The 19,189-nt window shown below is 56.3% G+C and overlaps 1 protein-coding gene across 3 annotated transcripts in view; it reads left to right on the forward strand.

Moving 5' to 3' along the window:
* Positions 1 to 19,189, forward strand: part of ZNF335 (zinc finger protein 335) — a 19,656-nt gene continuing 467 nt past the window's right edge. Inside the window, exons 1-27 of one of the 3 annotated variants that reach the window (XM_058562586.1) lie at positions 1 to 223; positions 893 to 1,143; positions 2,434 to 2,674; positions 3,511 to 3,588; positions 3,836 to 4,141; positions 4,232 to 4,366; positions 5,277 to 5,423; positions 6,697 to 6,949; positions 7,034 to 7,211; positions 8,184 to 8,296; positions 9,132 to 9,150; positions 9,282 to 9,398; positions 9,472 to 9,548; positions 9,632 to 9,792; positions 10,557 to 10,789; positions 11,679 to 11,772; positions 11,912 to 12,006; positions 15,130 to 15,386; positions 16,347 to 16,458; positions 16,553 to 16,927; positions 17,732 to 17,874; positions 17,955 to 18,109; positions 18,247 to 18,350; positions 18,444 to 18,521; positions 18,735 to 18,818; positions 18,910 to 18,975; positions 19,059 to 19,140. In XM_058562586.1, the coding sequence (XP_058418569.1) occupies positions 943 to 1,143; positions 2,434 to 2,674; positions 3,511 to 3,588; positions 3,836 to 4,141; positions 4,232 to 4,366; positions 5,277 to 5,423; positions 6,697 to 6,949; positions 7,034 to 7,211; positions 8,184 to 8,296; positions 9,132 to 9,150; positions 9,282 to 9,398; positions 9,472 to 9,548; positions 9,632 to 9,792; positions 10,557 to 10,789; positions 11,679 to 11,772; positions 11,912 to 12,006; positions 15,130 to 15,386; positions 16,347 to 16,458; positions 16,553 to 16,927; positions 17,732 to 17,874; positions 17,955 to 18,109; positions 18,247 to 18,350; positions 18,444 to 18,521; positions 18,735 to 18,818; positions 18,910 to 18,975; positions 19,059 to 19,140 (3,904 nt within the window). In that variant the 5' untranslated portion in view covers positions 1 to 223; positions 893 to 942. Of the gene's footprint in view, positions 224 to 249; positions 1,144 to 2,433; positions 2,675 to 3,510; positions 3,589 to 3,835; positions 4,142 to 4,231; positions 4,367 to 5,276; positions 5,424 to 6,696; positions 6,950 to 7,033; positions 7,212 to 8,183; positions 8,297 to 9,131; positions 9,151 to 9,281; positions 9,399 to 9,471; positions 9,549 to 9,631; positions 9,793 to 10,556; positions 10,790 to 11,678; positions 11,773 to 11,911; positions 12,007 to 15,129; positions 15,387 to 16,346; positions 16,459 to 16,552; positions 16,928 to 17,731; positions 17,875 to 17,954; positions 18,110 to 18,246; positions 18,351 to 18,443; positions 18,522 to 18,734; positions 18,819 to 18,909; positions 18,976 to 19,058; positions 19,141 to 19,189 lie in introns of those variants that run through there. The other 2 variants (XM_058562585.1, XM_058562587.1) reach the window with 2 other exon arrangements.

Here is a 19,189-nt window from a genome sequence, read left to right on the forward strand (position 1 = left end):
CATACTAGGCGACATATAAAATCCTAGACTCTCTCCGGACTCTGTTATGGTTTTAAGGCCTCGGAGCGACCTTCGGCACACTAGAAATCTGTCTTTCTCCGGGTTGGCGTAGGAAGTAGTTCCGGCTTACGGTAGGCCGATGGGTCCCTCCGCAGCGGGGGAAAGAGGATGGCGACCTCGTCGATGCCGGAGTCGGAGAGGAACGCGGCTACGAAAGCGTCAGGTGAGCGTCGGATAGAGTCAGGTCGCCCCCCCTGCACACTGTCATGGAGTGGGGACACACTGCGGGGATACCTGGCGGCGAGGTCCCGGGCCGGCGGGGCTGTCCGAACAGGGCCCCGGGGTCCCAGGCCCTTTAGTCGCTCTCGCACTTGCCTGAGCGGAAACCGGCGCCGCCGCAAGATGGCGTCGGGCCTGGAGCGCAGGCAGCGCCGGGGACAGCCCCGAGTCGCCAGGCCCCGGGACCGTCGCTGTCAGCCCCCTCCGCATGGGAACCAGGGGAGGGGGGAGCGAGCCACTGACCCAGGGGGCCTGTGGGCTGTACCACCGACCCTGCACCCGGGGGGACTCGGGGGGCCGAAGGGCTGAACCACTGAGCCCGGACGGGGCCCTTAGAGCGAACCACTCTGCGGGAATCATGGAAGGGAGGAGGAAAGGGTCGTACCGGCCATTGACCACCCTGCCGGGGATGGGAAAGGGCCCTAGACTGGGAGGCAAGGCTTCTCGGTCCCGTTTTCCCGCAGCTCCCCTTTCTGTACACGAGAAAGCCCTGCCTTGTCGGAGACTTAGTGTTTGCATCTGCGAAATGGGCACACGGGTGCAGCTGGGTGGGCCGTGGTTTTCGGGGCCGGGGAGGTGGCCCACCTGTACCAGCCGCCGTCACTTCTCGCAGAGTGAAGGCCCCAGACCCCGCGCTCCCCTGTCTGGCGGCCCCCTGAGCCGATGGAGGAGAACGAGGTGGAGAGTAGTAGCGACGCGGCCCCTGGGCCTGGGCGGCCCGAGGAGCCCTCTGAGAGTGGCTTGGGTGTGGGCACCTCGGAAGCCGTGTCGGCCGACAGCAGCGACGCCGCGGCCGCCCCGGGGCCAGCGGAGGCCGACGACTCCGGCGTGGGGCAAAGCTCGGACCGCGGCAGGAGCTCTCTGGTATGGACCGTGCTGGCCGGCGTGGGTGGAGGCGGGGACCGCAGGCAGCAGTGCCTGGCAGCCAAGGGGAGGCAGCCAGCAAGGCTCGCTTATAACTAATATTTGTTTTTGGTTTGCTGTGAGCCAGGCACCATGCCAAGCCCCTAACATAGATTTTCTCGTTTAAGCCTCATACTGTGTAAAGCACATACCACTGTTTTCCACATCTTACAGAAAAGGAAACCGATGCACAGAGGGCTGACAGAGCCAGGATTCAAATCTAGGCTGTGGTCTTACCCGCTGTCCACACTCTTTGAGTTGCAGGTGTCCTGGTTCAATTCTTGGGTCTGCCTCTGATTCACTGGGAGACCACTCTGAGCCTCAGTCTTTCCGTCTGTAAAATGGAACAGGGATACCTGCTTCTGAGGGTCTCTGTTGTGCAGACATTCTCTTGGAAATGCTTTTTAAAACCATCTCCTCCTGGCTCTGATCTTGGACAAGCTACCCAACTTCTAGCTCTGTTTTCTCATCTGTAAAGTAGCAATGATAAATATACCTCATTAGGGTTTTTGTGAGGATTAAATGAATTAATATATGCAAAGCAATTAAAACAGTGCTCGTCATATAATAAGCACTAAGTATTAGCCATTAGCATTGTTATTATCTGGAAGATAGTGATCATTTTCCAGATATCACATTGTAGAGGTACACAACAATGGCCCCTACTTTGGGGTCCATGGGTTTCATTAATTCAGCAGAGATGGGTCTACCATGTGCCCTGCTTGTGCTGGACACTGGGGGTATAGCAGGGGACAAGACAGATGTGGTCCCAGCCCTTATGGAGGGTACAGTCAGACCTGGGAGATGTTACACTGCAGAGTAAATGGTGCTGTGATGGGGGACACAGGCGACTGCAGCACTGAGGACAGAGAGGTCCTAACTTGGGCACCAGCTTCCTAGAAGAGGTACCAGCTAAATGGCAGTGAGAAGACTGGGTAGGAGTTAGCTATGGTGCGATACTGGGAGGCATTTCAGGCGGAGGGAATAGCTTATACAAGAGCCCAGTGAAAATAGCTCTGCCTGGCCGTTGTGGGAGATGTGGGGCCCCTACCTGACCAAATCCAGGGATCCTGGGACTTAGGGGGCTCTGTGACTAAAGGGCTTCTCCCACTGGTCCTCACTGGGACTGAGGGTGTGAGTGACTCCACTCACCATGTCCTTGGGCCGAGGAGCTATGTCTAGCGGGTGGCAGCCTGCCCTGCCCCATCCTCGGCTCCTAAACTCCCGCCTTCCCTGTTTCCTGTACCCCAGGAGGAGGTATCTGAGAGCAGCTCCAGCACGGACCCCCTGCCCCATGGCTACCTCCCTGATTCATCTTCTGTGTCCCATGGGCCAGTGGCAGGGGTGACAGGCTGCCCCCGAGCCCTGGTACACTCCAGCGCACTCCCAGACCCCAACATGCTGGTGTCTGACTGCACGGCTTCCTCCTCGGACCTGGGCTCGGCCATCGACAAGATCATCGAGTCCACCATCGGGCCCGACCTCATCCAGAGTGAGTCAGGCAGAGGGTGGCAAGAGTCACCTCACAGGGGTTTCCCTGTGGAGTTCAGCAGAACCAGCGGTGCAAACTCAGGCAGATAACCTTACCACTCTGAATGTGTGCCATGAGAACACCAACCCATGTCTCGTAGTGGTAAATGACCTGAGGCTTTAATGAGACAATGCAGTAAAGATCTTAGCATAGTGCCTGACGTGATAAGTACTCAATAAATACAGAAACAGTAATACCTGACTTTGTACTGGGGTCTGTTCTAAATACTTTGCATACGGTACCTCGTTAATCCTCCCAGTAACCCCAAAAGGTAGGTGCTGTTATTGTCCTCACAGTCTAGGTGAGAAATCTGAGGCACAGGGGATGTATGATAACTTAGCCACTGTCACCAGCAAGTGTTGGGCCACGGGCTCAGACGGTCTGACTCCCGAGCTCACGCTGTACCTTCTATTATTAATGATGCACATAAAGGCCATAACACCTGGAAAAGCCCTGGGATGATCTGGAAAGCCAACCCTAAGAAAGTGCTGTAGGAGCTGGGCCTTAACCTTGGGGAATTTAGAGAGGAAGGAAAGGGACTGTCCGGGTATAGTGATCAAAGGTGGGGCAGCGGGGGTGGCCATGGCATCTGTGTGACTGTGGGCTGGCTACTGGGCCCGTGTATCGCACACACCAGACCTCCCAACAGCCTTGCCCTGGGTGGGTGTGAGGAGGGAGGTAACTGAGGCTCAGAGGAGCGACGAGGCTGGTTCAGTCACATGGGTGAGCCAGAATGAGTGTGGGCAATGACAGCTGTCGTTGTCATCTGGGAATCCCCTCCCCACATCTCTGCGTAGGCTGCATCACCGTGACCAGTGCAGAGGATGGTGGGGCCGAGACCACACGGTACCTGATCCTGCAGGGACCGGACGATGGTAAGATTGCAGGCGCTAGACCAGGGAGCCCTGCACTTGGCAGGGAAGTAGGCGAGGAGGCTCTGCCACAAACTTCCTGTGTGATCTTGGCGGGCAGTCTACCGCTCTGGGCCTCAGTGTCCCCACTGTCCCTCTGATGGGGAGGTGGGTTCTAGGATCCCCTGGCCTGCCTGGCAGGAACAGCTGTAGCTCATGGCCACCCTCCTCCTGCACTTCCCTCCCCTCTGATTCCCTGACCCGCCTCCAGGTGCCCCCATGGCTTCACCAATGTGCAGTTCCACCCTGGCCCGCAGCCTGGCAGCCATCGAGGCCCTGGCTGACGGCCCCACGTCCACATCCACGTGCCTAGAGCCGCCTGAGGAGGCGCGGGGTGGGCCCAGCTCCCCAGCGCAGCTGCCCCCGGGTTCTGGTGCTGAGGAGCCAGACCTGCAGAGCCTGGAGGCCATGATGGAAGTGGTGGTGGTGCAGCAGTTCAAATGCAAGATGTGCCAGTATCGGAGTAGCACCAAGGCCACGCTGTTGCGCCACATGCGGGAGCGGCACTTCCGCCCAGGTGCGTTGACAGCAGTCTGCCGGGCTGGGACTGCGCAGGTGCGGTGTGGTACTCAAAGCTAGACCTGGCAAGCTTGTCTTACCGCCCCAGCAGCAGCAGCAGCAGCTGGTAAGAAGGGACGTCTGCGGAAGTGGGGCACCTCGACCAAGACCCAGGAGGAAGAGGGGCCAGAGGAGGAAGACGATGATGACATCATAGATGCCGGTGCCATTGATGATCTGGAGGGTAGGCCACTGTGGCTCCCAGGCCTGCCACCCCCACCCCGTCTACAAATACTGAGCTCCTCTGGCCTACATGGAGAGCCAGGAAGAGGAACTGGCACAGACACAGCCACGGGTGCCTCCAGTATAAGACAGAGGAGTTGGGGCTCTGGGACCAGGACCTCTGTGTGCAGTTGGGCAGGCTGTGCACTGAAAAAGAGCACCACATCTAAGAGGGCTGCATTCACATTTGTCCAACAGAGGTAGAATGCAAGCCACAGATGCACTTTTCTCTTTTTTTGTAGCCGTATTTTAAAAAAAAAAGAAAAAGATGAAATTAAGTTTAATTGTATATTTTATTTATCCAATATATCTAAAATGTTATTTCAATATACAATCATTATAAAAAATTATTAGTGGGTTATTTTACTTTATTTTTTATACCAATTTTTGGAAATCCAATGTGTATTTCCCATTAGTTATGTCTCAGTTTAGACTAGGCACATTTCAAGTGCTCAGATAGCCGCATAGAACTAGTGGCTCCTGCACTGTCACAGACGCTGTGTCATAGACTGTATCTTGCATAGTCATAGAGTTTGTAGGCTTGAGTGTTTATTACAACTGTTTTCTAACAGTGGCTGTTAGTGTCTTGAGGAAGGGGTGCCTTTTACTGATTCATGTAAAGGTGCTGTATGAGCTAATGGTAGGTGTCAGGAAAGGTGCAGAGAAAGGATTGCAGGGGCTTAGAGAGGGATGCTCACAGTCAGCCAGGGGGACATAAGGAGGGCTTTCTGGAGGAGGCATCACTGGTGGGCTTGAAGGAGGAGTAGGCGGGGATGGGGAAGTGGGCCTCTTCCCGGGGAAGCTGGGCAAGGTGTCAGGGCCGAAAGGGCGGGTCCAGCACTGATGCCCACCTTCTCTTGCTGTCCCCACAGAGGACAGCGACTACAATCCAGCCGAGGATGAGCCCCGGGGCCGGCAGCTGCGGCCCCAGCGCCCGACTCCCAGTACACCAAGACCCCGAAGGAGACCTGGTCGGCCCCGGAAGCTGCCTCGCCTAGAGACCTTGGATGTCCCAGATGGTGAGACTTGGTTGCGGGAGGGGCTGTGCACTGGGTTGGAACACTACAGGCTGGGGACAGGAAAGACCCAGTCGTGGGTGTGAGTGCCAGCTCTGCTGCCTACCACCTATGTGACCTGGAGCGTGTTACTTTGCCTCTTGACCCTTCCGTTCCCTTTTTATGAATGGAGGCGGTAGTAGCACCTGCCTTCTAGAATTGTTTTAAGGCTCAAATATACACAAAAAAGCATGGTGGCTTTTTTTGTACATGCAATTTGTGGGGATCATTACATTTTTTACTTTCCTTTTTATTTTATTTTTTTTTGTGTGAGGAAGATCAGCCCTGTGCTAACATCTGCTAATCCTCCTCTTTTTTTTGCTGAGGAAGACTGGCTCTGGGCTAACATCCATGCCCATCTTCCTCCACTTTATATGGGACGCCGCCACAGCATGGCTTGCCAAGCGGTGCGTCGGTGCGCGCCCGAGATCCGAACCAGTGAACCCCGGGCCACCGCATCGGAGCACGTGCGCTTAACCGCTTGTGCCACCGGCTCGGCCCCTACTCTCCTTTTTAAAATAACTTTTTACTGAGCTATGTGTATAGAAAAGCACACCTATCCTAAGTGCACAGCTCGGTGAATTCTTACAAGGTGAACACACCTGTGTGACTTAGCACCCCTATCAAGACAGAATGTTACCAGCATTGTCTGGATCGTTTTTAGTTTTTAAAACGTTATATTGAAATACTATTGATGTTTTTGAATAGGTAAGACGTTCAGATTGTTCAGACTTGAAAAGGTCTGTGAGTGTGTAGAGTGCCATCTTCTCCCTCCTCCCGTCTGCCCTCCAGCCACCCAGCCTCGCTAGGAAAACCAACAGTAAAGTGCTACTGTTGCTCCCCAGGCCTTAGAATGTTCCCGCGAGGTCGCTAGAGCAGCGATTGTCATCTCCGTTTGGCAAATGGGGGAAATGAGACGCAGAGAGAGGAGTGGCTTTGCCTGAGGACACACAGCAAATCGGTGATGGAGCTGAGCCTAGGAGATGCCCAGCTCTGTCACTGCTGCTCCAGACTGTCATGTTTACGTCATTTAAGTCTGTGCTAACAGCATGTCAGCTGCAGGAGGGGTCGCGTCCACACTGCCCTCTAGCCACAGGCTGTCTGTCCGTGACCTGACGTGCCCATCAGTGGTGTGAGACAGTGTGTGGGGCAAGTATTTTGGTTGGCCTGTACACACTTGTCCACATCTGTCCTGGTGTGGCCATGGCTGACCTATGACCTGGCGTGTCCGTGGCAGGTGTGGAAGGAGGGCCTCTGGTGAGCTCCCAGAGTGGACAGAGCCCTTCGGAGCCACAGGACCCCGAGGCGCCCAGCTCCTCAGGCCCAGGACGCCTGGTGGCCATGGGCAAGGCCGACAGGGCCCCCGTGGACCCCGGTGTGAGCCAGTCAGATGCAGACAACGCGGCACCCTCCTGCCAGGACGAGCCCGACGCCCCACCCCGCCGCCGGGGCCGACCCTCCAGGCGCTTCCTAGGCAAGAAATACCGCAAGTACGTGGAGCAGAGAGATGAGGGTCAGGGAGGCAGCGGGGCGGCGCCAGCCCAGCCGCACCTCTGCCAACGCCCTCCTGGCAGGTATTACTACAAGTCGCCCAAGCCGCTTCTGAGGCCCTTCCTGTGCCGCGTCTGCGGCTCCCGCTTCCTGTCCCACGAGGACCTACGCTTCCACGTCAACTCCCACGAGGCGGGAGACCCCCAGCTCTTCAAGTGCCTGCAGTGCAGCTATCGCTCCCGCCGCTGGTCCTCGCTCAAGGTGCGGCGGCCAAGGAGGGCAGGGCGCCGGGCACGCGGGGGAGGCTGGGTGGGAGAAGCAGCAAAAGCAGACTGGTGGCAGCGAGAGGCCGTGGAGTTCAGGGGGCAGTCCCAGGCACACGTCTGGGTTGCTGGTGCCCTGAAGGATCTCGACTGTGGGCCGCCGTGGGTGCTTTGGCAGGCCGTGCACTGCACGGTGGCATCACTTCTCCGGGGGAGCTCTGCACTTTGTGGGCATCGTAGATTTGCTTGTTCGCCGCCACAGGCCGGCACAGGCAGTAAAACTGGTGTCATCTAGTATGTTAGAAAGTTTTCCAGCAGGTGGCAGTAATGTGTCTCAAGAAAGGGGCTCCTTTTTCTTGTTAACCTGGACATGCCATGAGGGCCTGCGGCAGCGCTGAGCCCTTCTGTCCAGTACGCAGGCCTTGTAGGTGCGCTCATTGTGTCCTCACACAGTCCAGGGAGATCGTAGGTGTCCAGAGTCCTCTTTACTGACCCAGGACTACAGCTTAGCTTGGCCAAAGTGAGGCAGCAACTTGGCCAACGTTGGGGGTGGGGGTCCCTCAAGCACAGATGGCCAGAGCCCCTGTGCTTTCTGCACATAATGCTTTCTCCCTCAGACAGGGCCCTGTGACCTGGGAGTTCTCTGGAACCCCGGAGTGGGTGTCCCAGAGTGCAGTGGGGAGGGCGCAGGCTGTGGAGCTGCGCTGCCGTTCACAAGGTCACTGTGGGACCTCGGCAAGTCACTTGACTCTGAGCCTCAGTTTCCTCCTCTGTCAAATGGTGGGCAGGACGGGGCCCTGCGCAGAGTGGGTGCTCTCGTTGGGAGAGTCCCCAGCCTTCCTGGGCTCCAACCCTTGCAGCCCTCCCTCGTTCTGTGAGTCTGCTCCCGCGGCAGCTCTAAGGCTGGGGCGCAGGTGGGGCGGGAGGCGAGGCCGAGCCCCAGCCCACTGCCCTCCTGCCTCTCTCCCAGGAGCACATGTTCAACCACGTGGGCAGCAAGCCCTACAAGTGTGACGAATGCAGCTACACCAGCGTCTACCGGAAGGACGTCATCCGGCACGCGGCCGTGCACAGGCGGGACCGGTCTGTGGGCGTGGGAGGGGCGGGGTGACCATGGTTCCCATCTACCCAGCACCTGCGCTGGGCCAGCCCCATTCGCAGCACGTATTCATCCCAGGTCACTTGGCTCAGAACAGGCCAGTAGCGGGGCTTGAGGTCCCTCTTCAGTCTCTTTCCTGCTGTGAGCTTTGTAAAATAGGGACAGTCGTTGTTGAGGGGATTAAAGGAAATTGTGTACCTAAAGGGGCTCAGTAAATGATCTGAAGAGCTTCCAGACTCCATCTCTCCCCACGCCAGGAGAGCAGTCTTAGGACAAGTGGGTGGAGAAACAGAAATCCTTGGGGCCTAGTGACTGCTCAGTGAATGTGATTAGATCTGTAGCTTCAGGAAGGAGTTAGCGTGACAGGGGTGCTGTGTGAGCAGAGGCTGGATACGGGATCCACGAGGACAGTTACTCTCAAACTGTGTTTGTGGGAAAGCCAAGATGGTCGTAGGTTTTCTTAAAAAAAAGAAAGGGAAGAGTTCTGTGTCCACATAAGATTAGGGACACCAGGTTGAACACTGGGTTCAACAGCTCTCTTCCCTGCAGGACTTCTCAGAGCCTTTAAAATGCAAATGTATTTTGTGACTGAGAGAGAGAAAGAATGTACCATTCCCAGACATCGTTGAGTGCAGAACTTATTTACAGCAGCCTCTTGGCATTTTCCCCAGCGAACTCCAGTTGGGGAAATACCGTTCTAAGAGAAAGGGGCTTGGGTAGGGAGTAGGGACACTCAGGGCTGAGCCTTGGTCTGGTTGCGAGAGGGTCTGGGGGGCCTTGGGGAAGCAATGGTGTAACCCCTGTGCCTTTCTCTCCCAGGAAGAAAAGGCCGGATCCGGTGAGTCTGGGGCCCAGGCTGGGGAGGGAGCCTGCTTGAGGGCTGCTTGGGGGGGGTTGAGGTGGGAGGTGAGGTCTCACCCTCCCCCTTCCCCTTCTCTCTCCATCCTGCCCGTTCATGTCCCTCCCCAGGCCCCGAAGCTGAGCTCCTTCCCCTGCCCTGTGTGTGGCCGTGTCTACCCCATGCAGAAGAGACTCACGCAGCACATGAAGACACACAGCACTGAGAAGCCCCATATGTGTGACAAGGTGGGTGGGGCCAAGGGCGGGGGTGAGGGGCCTCCCTGGGTGATCCCCATCTAACTCACCCGACCCCTCCCAGTGTGGAAAGTCCTTTAAGAAGCGCTACACCTTCAAGATGCACCTGCTCACGCACATCCAGGCCGTCGCCAACCGCAGGTATATCCCTGAGGAGGCCCCCGTGGCTGGAGCACCCCCAGCCCACCCAGCCGCTGAGCTTCCCTCCCTCTGGTCACCTCCAGGTTCAAGTGTGAGTTTTGTGAGTTTGTTTGTGAGGACAAGAAGGCGCTGCTGAACCACCAGCTGTCCCACGTCAGTGACAAGCCCTTCAAGTGCAGCTTTTGCCCCTATCGCACCTTTCGTGAGGACTTTCTGCTGTCCCATGTGGCCGTCAAGCACACAGGTCAGGCCAGCCTGACCCCCCGCCCCCATGCCCCCGGTCGGAGGCCTGGCTCCTTTCTGTTCCTCCCCCCGGCAGCCCCAGCTGTGGGAGCATCTGGAGCCTTTCAGTTGTCCGGGAATCCCTCTGGGGCTGTTCACCCTCCAGCCTCAGCTCAGATTCCAGCTTCTCTGCAGGTGGCCCTGGGCCTCCCTTGCTCTCTCTGAGCCTTCTCTAGCCATGAAGTGGGGGAGTCAGAAAGCCCTACCTTGTGGTTGTTACATGAGTGAGTGCCGTTAGTTCCCGGAGCCCTGTCTGTGCGGGGTGCTGGGACTGGACGCGGCGCTTGGATAGCCCCGCCCTTGGCCGATGAAGCGGCAGGGGCAGCGACATGTGCTTGGCCCACGGAAGGCCTCAAACAGACGTTGGTTCTCTCTCTTCCTTGGGGCCCAGCCCTCTGATCGGCACACTAGGGGAGATTAGAGACAGGGAGCCCGGGGCGCCCTTAGCCCGATTCCTGTCTGCCTGGGGGGAGATGAGTCATAAGAGGATTGTGTGGTCTTGTGACCTTGGAAACAGGTGCTCACAGGAAGGCTGTGGGTGCGGAGGGCCGACCTGCTTCATTTCTGCCCCGGCCCAGCGGAAGGGACACCGGCACGCATTTGCCTGAGCCTGGGAATGACTCCCTGGGGGCGAGTCAGTGCAGAGGTCCTTGGGGTGGCGGAAGGCTTCCTGGAGGGGGCGGGCGAGAGGTGGGCAGGTGCAAGCGTCCACTCGTGTGCCTGCAGGGGCCAAGCCCTTTGCCTGCGAGTACTGCCACTTCAGCACGCGGCACAAGAAGAATCTGCGCCTGCACGTGCGGTGCCGACACGCCAGCAGCTTCGAGGAGTGGGGGCGGCGCCACCCCGAGGAGCCCCCCTCCCGCCGCCGCCCCTTCTTCTCGACGCAGCAGATCGAGGAGCTGAAGCAGCAGCACAGTGCTGCCCCCGGACCACCCCCCAGCTCCGCAGGACCTCCCGAGGTGAGCTCAGCTAAGCAGGCAGCAGACAGCAGGGGCTGGGGAGCACGGGCCGGGGTGGCAGTGTGGCGTCACCTCTCCCAGCCCAAGCGTTCTCATTTGCACGTTAGGGACAATAGAATGACCCTTGCCTTTCTGGATTGTGGTAAAGAGCAGCTGAGGTCACAGATATGCCAGCCCTAAGTGCAGAGTAGGGTGGCTCTCCAGTGCCAGTAATGGAGAATGGAAATATCAGTAGCTTAATTGTGATAATAGTTTATTATTTTCTCATATGAAAGAAGTCCAAAGGTCAGCGGTCCAGGGTTTGTGTAGTGGCTCCATGTCAGTCATCGGGGACCAAGCTCTCTCAGTTATTTTTTCCCAGCCATCCTAGGCATATGACTTCCATCTTTGTGGTTGCCTCATGGTCTAGTGTAGCTGCAGGAGCTCCAGCCTTTCTAGCCACATCCCAGGCAAGAAGCTAGGAGAAGGGTAAAAAGGATGCCTGCCATCTATCCATCTCTCTTCCTCGATAACTTTACCAGAAGCTCCTGCTTAGCCACATGGCCACACTTTACCTAGCTACAAGGGAGGCTGAGAAATACAGTCTGGTAGCTGAGTACGTTGCCTCCCCCCACCCACCCCGAAAGATGGACCGCTGCTCTGGAGTCAGCCAGTTTTGTGTTCAGGTCCCAGTCCTGCTACTCACTAGCTGTGGGATCTTAGGCCAGGTAGTTCACCTCGAGCCTCAATCAATTCATTTGTGGCTTTGAGCTGGAAAATACCTTGAAAAGTGGTTGTGAAGATGAAACAAGCCAACAGATGTAAAGTGCCTGACACATAGGAGGTGCTTGGTAAATGGCACTTGAAGCTGAGCAGCCCCCTCAGGCATGGCCATATCCCCATGCCACAGATGCCCCCAGAGGCAGCACCTTTCCAGTCACCTGAACCCCCCTCACTGCTCTGTTCTGACACGCTGGGTGGCGCCACCATCATCTACCAGCAAGGTGAGCTCTGAGGGACTGTGGGAGCCCAGGGTGCTGGGCAGGGTCAGGACTCATGCCGGTGGGGGCTGAAGGATGGGGAGGGTGGCGTTGCTTGCCAGTTTTCCAGCCCTTCCTAAGGCTCAGGTCCCACCCGACCCAGGAGCTGAGGAGTCAACTGCGATGGCCACGCAGACAGCCTTGGATCTGCTGCTGAACATGAGCGCTCAGCGGGAGCTGGGGGGCACAGCCCTGCAGGTGAGCCACCTGGGGACCTCCTCCCCTGCCCAGTGACCTTAGGTGCCCAGCTCTGCACTGGACACTGGGAGTAGAGGAAAGCGATGAATCAGACATGCCCTGCCCTCAGGGAGCTCCCAGTTGGGGGGGCGGGGTGCAGATCCACTAAAATCCAGGGGGCAGACGCAGAGGAGGGGGACCAGCTGTGCCAAGGAGGTCAGAGGATCTCTCACTGCACTCTCCAGGGTCGCCAGAGATCTCTGCCATGCTGAGTGGTATGCAACGCCTCCGTGGCTTCTGGGGCCCTGTTCTCAGTTGGTTTTCCTCTAGCTCTGTGGCCATCCTGTGCCTGTGGATCTGAACTGGCTTCCTGTCTAGCCTAGTGCCCTCATTCCATGACACTTCCTCCAGCCTGAAGACTGCCAGGCTCTCTCCAGCTCAGGCGTCTCTCTCCTTCCATGCCCCTCAAGCCCAGCACACCCTCCCCTGAGTCCATCATCTTTACTGCTCCTCCTCCACCCAGCCGCCTGGGGTCACCGTCAAACCTCCCTCCCCCTCCCCCTGCGCATCCCTGCGCTTCTCCAAGGCAGGGAGAAGCTTGTGAGCGCCTCCTGTCTCCCAGCCTCTTGAAAAGGTGTGTGTGTTTGAGATCATAAATTCCAAGAACTTGGAGCAGTAACATGCTGCTGGGGGCTGGGGACAGAGAAAACTCCATGGGGGAGGGAGCCTGGGATTGCACCTGGAAGTCTTCATCGTATTTAGTTTGTGGCATTTGGGGTTGTATGGAAGTTTTAGTTTTTTTTCTTTTCTTCTTTTTTGTGAGGAAGATTAGCCCTGAGCTAACATCCATGCCAATCCTCCTTTTTTTGCTGAGGAAGACCGGCCCTGTGCTAACATCTGTTGCTAGTCCTCGTCCTTTTCTTCTCCCTTTTTCTCCCCAAAGCCCCAGTAGATAGTTGTATGTCATAGTTGCACATCCTGCTAGTTGCTGTATGTGGGACGCGGCCTCAGCACGGCCAGAGAAGCGGTACATCGGTGCCCGCCCGGGATCCGAACCCGAGCCGCCAGCAGCGGAGCGCGCGCACTTAACCGCTAAGCCACAGGGCCAGCCCCTACATTTTTAGTTAAATGTACCATTGTTTGTAGTTTTTGCCTTTGGTATCATCCCTAGAAAGGCCTCCTTCACCCCAAGGTTATATAAACATTCATTTGTATTTTCTTCTTAGAGTTTCATTTTTTTACACTTAAATCTTTACTTCACCTGGAATTTATTTTTGGCGTGTGGAGAATGGTATGGGGATTAAGTTTATTTTTTTTCCAAAAGTTGTCCAACGCAGTATATTGAATAATCTTCCCCAGTGGTTCGAAAGGTCCCCTTGTTCATGTACTGGGTTCCCACATGTGTCGGAGTCTGTTTGTAGACAAGTTCTATTCTATTGATCTGTCTGCTGTTTTCATACCAGTATCATGCATTTTGGGGTTTTTTTTTTCCTGATTACAAAAACATATGCTTGTGGGGCCAGCCCTGTGGCGTAGCAGTTAAGCGCGTGCGCTCTGCTGCTGGCCGCCTGGGTTCAGATCCCAGGCGCGCACCGATGCACCACTGGTCAAGCCGTGCTGTGGCAGCGTCCCATATAAAGTGGAGGAGGATGGGCACAGATGTTAGCCCAGGGCCAGTCTTCCTCAGCAAAAAAGGGGAGGATTGGCATCAGATGTTAGCTCAGGGCCTCACCAAAAAAAAAAAAAAAAAAAAGCTTGTAAAAAATCAAAATGAACATTAAGAAATGTTCTATACAGAAAGTGAAAGTAACATTCCTCCCCTCCTTCAGATAACCACCGTTAACAGATTAGTAGCGTTTCTCCAGTTCTGTCCATGTGCACACTAACACAGAGACCTTTTGTTCCTTAAAAAGTAGGATCTTACCGTTCATGCTCATTGACAGCCTACCTTTTCTTCACTCAGCAGTGAGCCAGGGCCTGGCCAGCACAGACCGACCTCCTCCCCCTTAGTATCTCTGTACCACATCTCCACTTCATTCCTTCATGTAGATGTTCTCAAGTTTATTTAATCAGTCCTTTATGCGTTGGGTTGTTTCCAGTTTTTAATTAAGGCAGTGCTTCCATCCACATATATTTTCAGGTGCTCGTAAACATTTTTTTAGTTAAAAAAAATGCCTCCTGGAAGTAGAATTGGTGGATCCGAAGGTATGAAGGCAAGCCTCATAAAAAGATATGTCAATTTATATGACCACCACTGGAATATATTTCCCTACACTCTTGCCAACACTGGTGTCGTTTGTCTTTATAAATCTCTTCCATGTGACAGAGCATATTTCATGGTCTTAATTTATAATTTTGTGATCACATATGAGATTGAGCTTCTTGCTGTATGTTCCTAGACCATTTGGTTTCTTCTCTGACTTACCTCTGTGTGTTCTGTATTTATTTTTCTGTTATTATTATTGCTTTGCGAGAGCTCTTTGTATATGAGGGAAGTCCACCTTTCATTTCATATGAATTAACATACCCACCCCATTTCTTTGTTTTCTGATTTCATTTTATGGTTTGTTTCGCTGTCGGTTTTAGCATCTTTTTCTCTTATGATTAGAAATATCTTCCCACCCCAGGATTATAAAAATACTTATCCACATTTTCTGTTAATATGTTTAGAGTTTCATTTATTACATTTTCGTCTTTAATCCACTTGAAGCAGACTTGGGACTAAAGTGTGAGGTCAAGCTCTGACTTGTTTTTCTTAAACAGTTTGCCACTTGTCCCTCTACCCCAAGATTTCTCAGCCTTGGCGCTTTGGGCCAGATGATTCTCTGCTGTGGGGCTGTCCTGTGCATTGTGGGATGTTTAGCAGCATCCTGCCCTCTACCCCCTGGATGCCAGTAGCACCCCACCCCCAACGGTAACAACCAGAAAATGTTGCCAGACATTGCCCAATGCCCCTGGGGGCCAGTATCACTCTACCCTATTCTTGTGTGGTCTATTTAGAGTGCATCTTAGAAAGAACACACAGTTAGGGTTGTGCAAACGAGCGTGGCTGAGCTGTGAGGCCCTGAGGTAGAGAAGGGCCTTAAACCCCAGCTCCTCCGCAACAGACCCTGCTCATAACGCCCCCTGGTGCTGTTGTTGCAGGTGGCCGTGGTGAAGTCGGAGGATGTGGAAGCACAGTTAGCCTCCCCTGCTGGGCAGCCCTCCTCAGCAGGTGCTCCACAAGTGGTCACCCTCCACGTGGCAGAGCCGGGGGGCAATGTGGCAGCTGAAAGCCAGCTGGGCCCCCCTGACCTACGGCAGATCACTCTGGCACCCGGTCCATTTGGTGGGGCTGGCTACAGTGTCATCACGGCACCCCCTGTGGAGGAGGGGACATCAGCTCCTGGCACACCTTACAGGTGAGACCTGCCGCCTGCAAGGCCCCCTTCAGCTGTTTGTAGGCGTGCTGGGAGTCAGATGAGGACCTTGCCCACCAGAGCCTAGTTGGCAGGAGGCAAAATTCTAATACATGTGAAGTGATGGGGCCGTAGGAAAGTCGTAGCCTTCTTAGGAGGTCAGGAGCTACTATTTTTTGGCCACTTAGATGTTCCAGGCACTTGACGTTCATGAACTCACCTAAACCATTCCTGTGAGATCCACATTTCCCTCATTTTACAAATGAGGCAGTAGGCCTGGGAGATTTAGTAACTTGCCTGAGGTCAGACGTGCAATAGGCGGGAATTTGAACCCTGGTCCCTTTGGTTTCCAAAGCCCATGTGCTATTTGTTCTGGATGATCCCTGAGGGGTTTCCAGCTCTGACCTTCGGACGAGCTCAGGCTCCTTGCCGGCATTGGAGGCCCGGCAGCTCCACTTCACTTCCTCTGCACTGACCGAGTTTGGGGCAGAAATGTTTACATTGTGTATGTTTACTGAGCCCCTGCGCCATCTGAGGAAGCCCTGAATCCAGGTGTTGAGCTGGGATGGGAGTCAGGATCCCTGGGCCAGCACCCAGACAGCCCAGTCTCTCGGCATCTGCCCTCTCCTCTTGGGCTGCGGGTGCTTGTCAGCCCTGTCTCCCCCACTGGTCCTCTTCTCCTGCCCCACTTGCCCAGACCTGGGCTGGACCCCTGGTGCCCTTCACCTCACCGCCCCCCCCATCCCCATCAAGGGGGCAGGGATTAACACATGTGAGCAAGATGATACGCTGGACACGTGGTCCCCACTTACAGAAGAGAGAGTGGAGGTTCAGCTGATAAAGGGCGGGTCCACTTGTGGCAGTCACCTCTCAGTTGATGACTTTCTTGGGGAAGGGGACTCTTGTGGCCCTCCATACCCTCCCAGAGCCCTACCTCACCCTTCCCCTCCTCTCTGCCCACAGCGAGGAGCCCCCAGGGGAGGCAGCCCAAGCAGTGGTTGTGAGCGACTCCCTGAAAGAAGGTGGCACCCACTACATCATGGCAGCTGATGGGACCCAGCTGCACCACATTGAAGTGAGACTTAGGGTAGTGAGCCCCTACCCCTTTTCCCTGCTTTCCTTCTCTTCCTCCTCAGTACCTCATGCTCCTCGATCCCATCTCTCCACAGCTGACTGCAGATGGCTCCATCTCCTTCCCAAGTCCAGAAACCCTGGCCTCCGGAGCCAAGTGGCCCCTGCTGCAGTGTGGGGGGCTGCCCAGAGACGGCCCTGAGCTTCCATGTCCAGCTAGGACCCACCGGCTGGGGGACCCCCGGGGCTCTGCCTCCCCACCTCCTACAGCTAGCAAAGCCCTGGGCCGGGTAGTGTCCCCCTCGCCACCTTCTGCACCCACTGTATTGTCCAAGAAGTTTTCCTGCAAGATCTGCGCCGAGGCCTTCCCCGGCCGAGCTGAGATGGAGAGCCACAAACGGGCCCACGCCGGGCCTACTGCCTTCAAGTGCCCCGACTGCCCCTTCAGCGCTCGCCAGTGGCCTGAAGTCCGGGTAGGTGTTGCCCCTGTGCTTCTGCTGACACTCATTTGTGTAACGAACCTTGACTGAGTACTCCCCAAGCCAGGCCCTCTCCCCACTCTAGGGTCAGAGATGACTCAGCAAGGCCCCAGCTCTCAGGGAGCTCAGTCTGGTGGGGAGGCAAACCAGACGATGTGACTAACGCCCAACAGTGTCCCCAGAGTGGGCAGGGCACAGACAGGGAACAGGTCACGTGGACATGGGGTACTGGGGGAGACGTCACAGAGGAGGTGATGGCTGAGCTGGGCCTGCAGGAGCAGACACAGGTGTGGCAGCGTGAGGCCTGCTCGGGGAAATCCTGGTGGTCTAGAACATGAGGGCACAGTTCAAGGGAGGCAGGGAGATAGTGTAGAGAAGGCGAGGGAGGTTGGTTCTGGGGCAGGTTCACATAGTTTTGGGGGGCTCCCTCCGTTCACCGGAGGATTACCAGTTTTCAGATCCAACCACGCGCTGAATCCTCACAGCAGCTCAGTGAGGGGAGCAGGGCCCAGAACCTTAGAAAGTCAGGGCTGGAAGAGACCTTCAGAGGTCCCCTCATCTGAACCTATAAGTTGCATGGGGTAAACTGAGTCTGAGCAAGGACAGGATTTTCCAAGTGACTTAATGACAGAGCCTGTGGCTATCTGTCCCTCTCAGCACCAGATCTTGGTCTGGTCTGTACTTTTTACCAGCTCCTCCCAGATGCACTTCACCTGAGAACAGGTTCCCTGACAGCTGTGTCTGTGGGGAGCCGTCTGTCCTGACCCAGCGGTGCCCCCGGCTCTGCCCCTCCTGCAGGCCCACATGGCCCAGCACTCGAGCCTGCGGCCCCACCAGTGCAGCCAGTGTAGCTTCGCCTCCAAGAACAAGAAAGATCTGCGACGGCACACGCTGACCCACACCAACGAGAAGCCTTTCGCATGCCACCTCTGCGGGCAGCGGTGAGGCGGGGTACCGGGGGGCAGGGGCTGCTGGGCATGCATGGTGGGGCCCCCCCTGAGCCTTGTTCCCTCCCCCTCAGTTTCAACCGGAATGGGCACCTCAAGTTCCATATCCAGCGGCTGCACAGTCCTGAAGGCACAAAGGCAGGGAGCCCTACTGCCCGGGCCCCAGCCCGGACCCCCACCCAAACCATCATCCTGAACAGTGATGACGAGACACTGGCCACACTGCACAGTGAGCTGCCCCTGGGGCCCCAGGGTGGACCAGGGACTTGAGCCACTGCCTCAGAGAGCACCCCTTGGCCAGGGTTGGGGCCAGGGCATTTCAGGTTTCCCTGCAGCCCAAGTGAGCATCCTCCCCTCTCTGCCCAGCCGCACTCCAGTCCAATCACGGGGTCCTGGGCCCTGAGCGGCTACAGCAAGCACTGGGCCAGGAACACATCATCGTGGCCCAGGAGCAAACAGTGACCAATCAGGTGAGAGCCTGGGTTGGGGGCCTTGCTGGCAGGTCACAGGCAGGGGTGGGGACACACAGAGCACTGAGGCTAAAACTAGCTTGGCCCTGGCAGGAGGAAGCCACCTACATCCAAGAGATCACCACAGCAGACGGCCAGACAGTACAGCATCTAGTGACCTCTGACAACCAGGTGAGCTGCTGCCAACCACCTCGGCCACAAGTGGCCCCTTCCCCTCAAGGCCCACTTTGGGGAGGAAAAGTACTTTACAAACCACCCCTCCCAAGGGCCATGCTTGCAACTGCCATTGTTGATGGGGGTGTCCCTGGCCCCCTGCTCTGCCTTTCTCGCTGAGCTCCTGGTGAGCGGGGCCCCAGCACCTGCCTCCTCACTACCCTTCTCCAGGTACAGTACATAATCTCCCAGGACGGCGTCCAGCACCTGCTCCCCCAGGAATATGTCGTGGTCCCAGAGGGCCATCACATCCAGGTAGGCCAGGCCTGGGGCAAGGGTAGCGAGTGAGGGGAGGGACATATGACCTCCTTCTGGGATCATCAGCTTGCTGGCTTCCTCTCTCCAGGTACAAGAGGGCCAGATCACACACATCCAGTATGAACAAGGAGCCCCGTTCCTTCAGGAGTCTCAGGTGGGGTCCTTGGGGGACCAGGTAAAGAGGGGGCATGGGCAGGACTCCTCTAAGGCCACATCTCATTGGCTTCTTCCTTCCAGATCCAGTATGTGCCTGTGTCCCCAGGCCAGCAGCTGGTCACACAGGCCCAGCTTGAGGCTGCAGCACACTCAGCTGTCACAGGTATGGGGCTGGACCCTGAGGACCAGGGGGGGCCTGGGGCCCAGGCCTA

This window comes from Diceros bicornis, chromosome 19 (genome assembly GCF_020826845.1).
Source record: "Diceros bicornis minor isolate mBicDic1 chromosome 19, mDicBic1.mat.cur, whole genome shotgun sequence".
Classification (NCBI taxonomy): domain Eukaryota; kingdom Metazoa; phylum Chordata; class Mammalia; order Perissodactyla; family Rhinocerotidae; genus Diceros; species Diceros bicornis.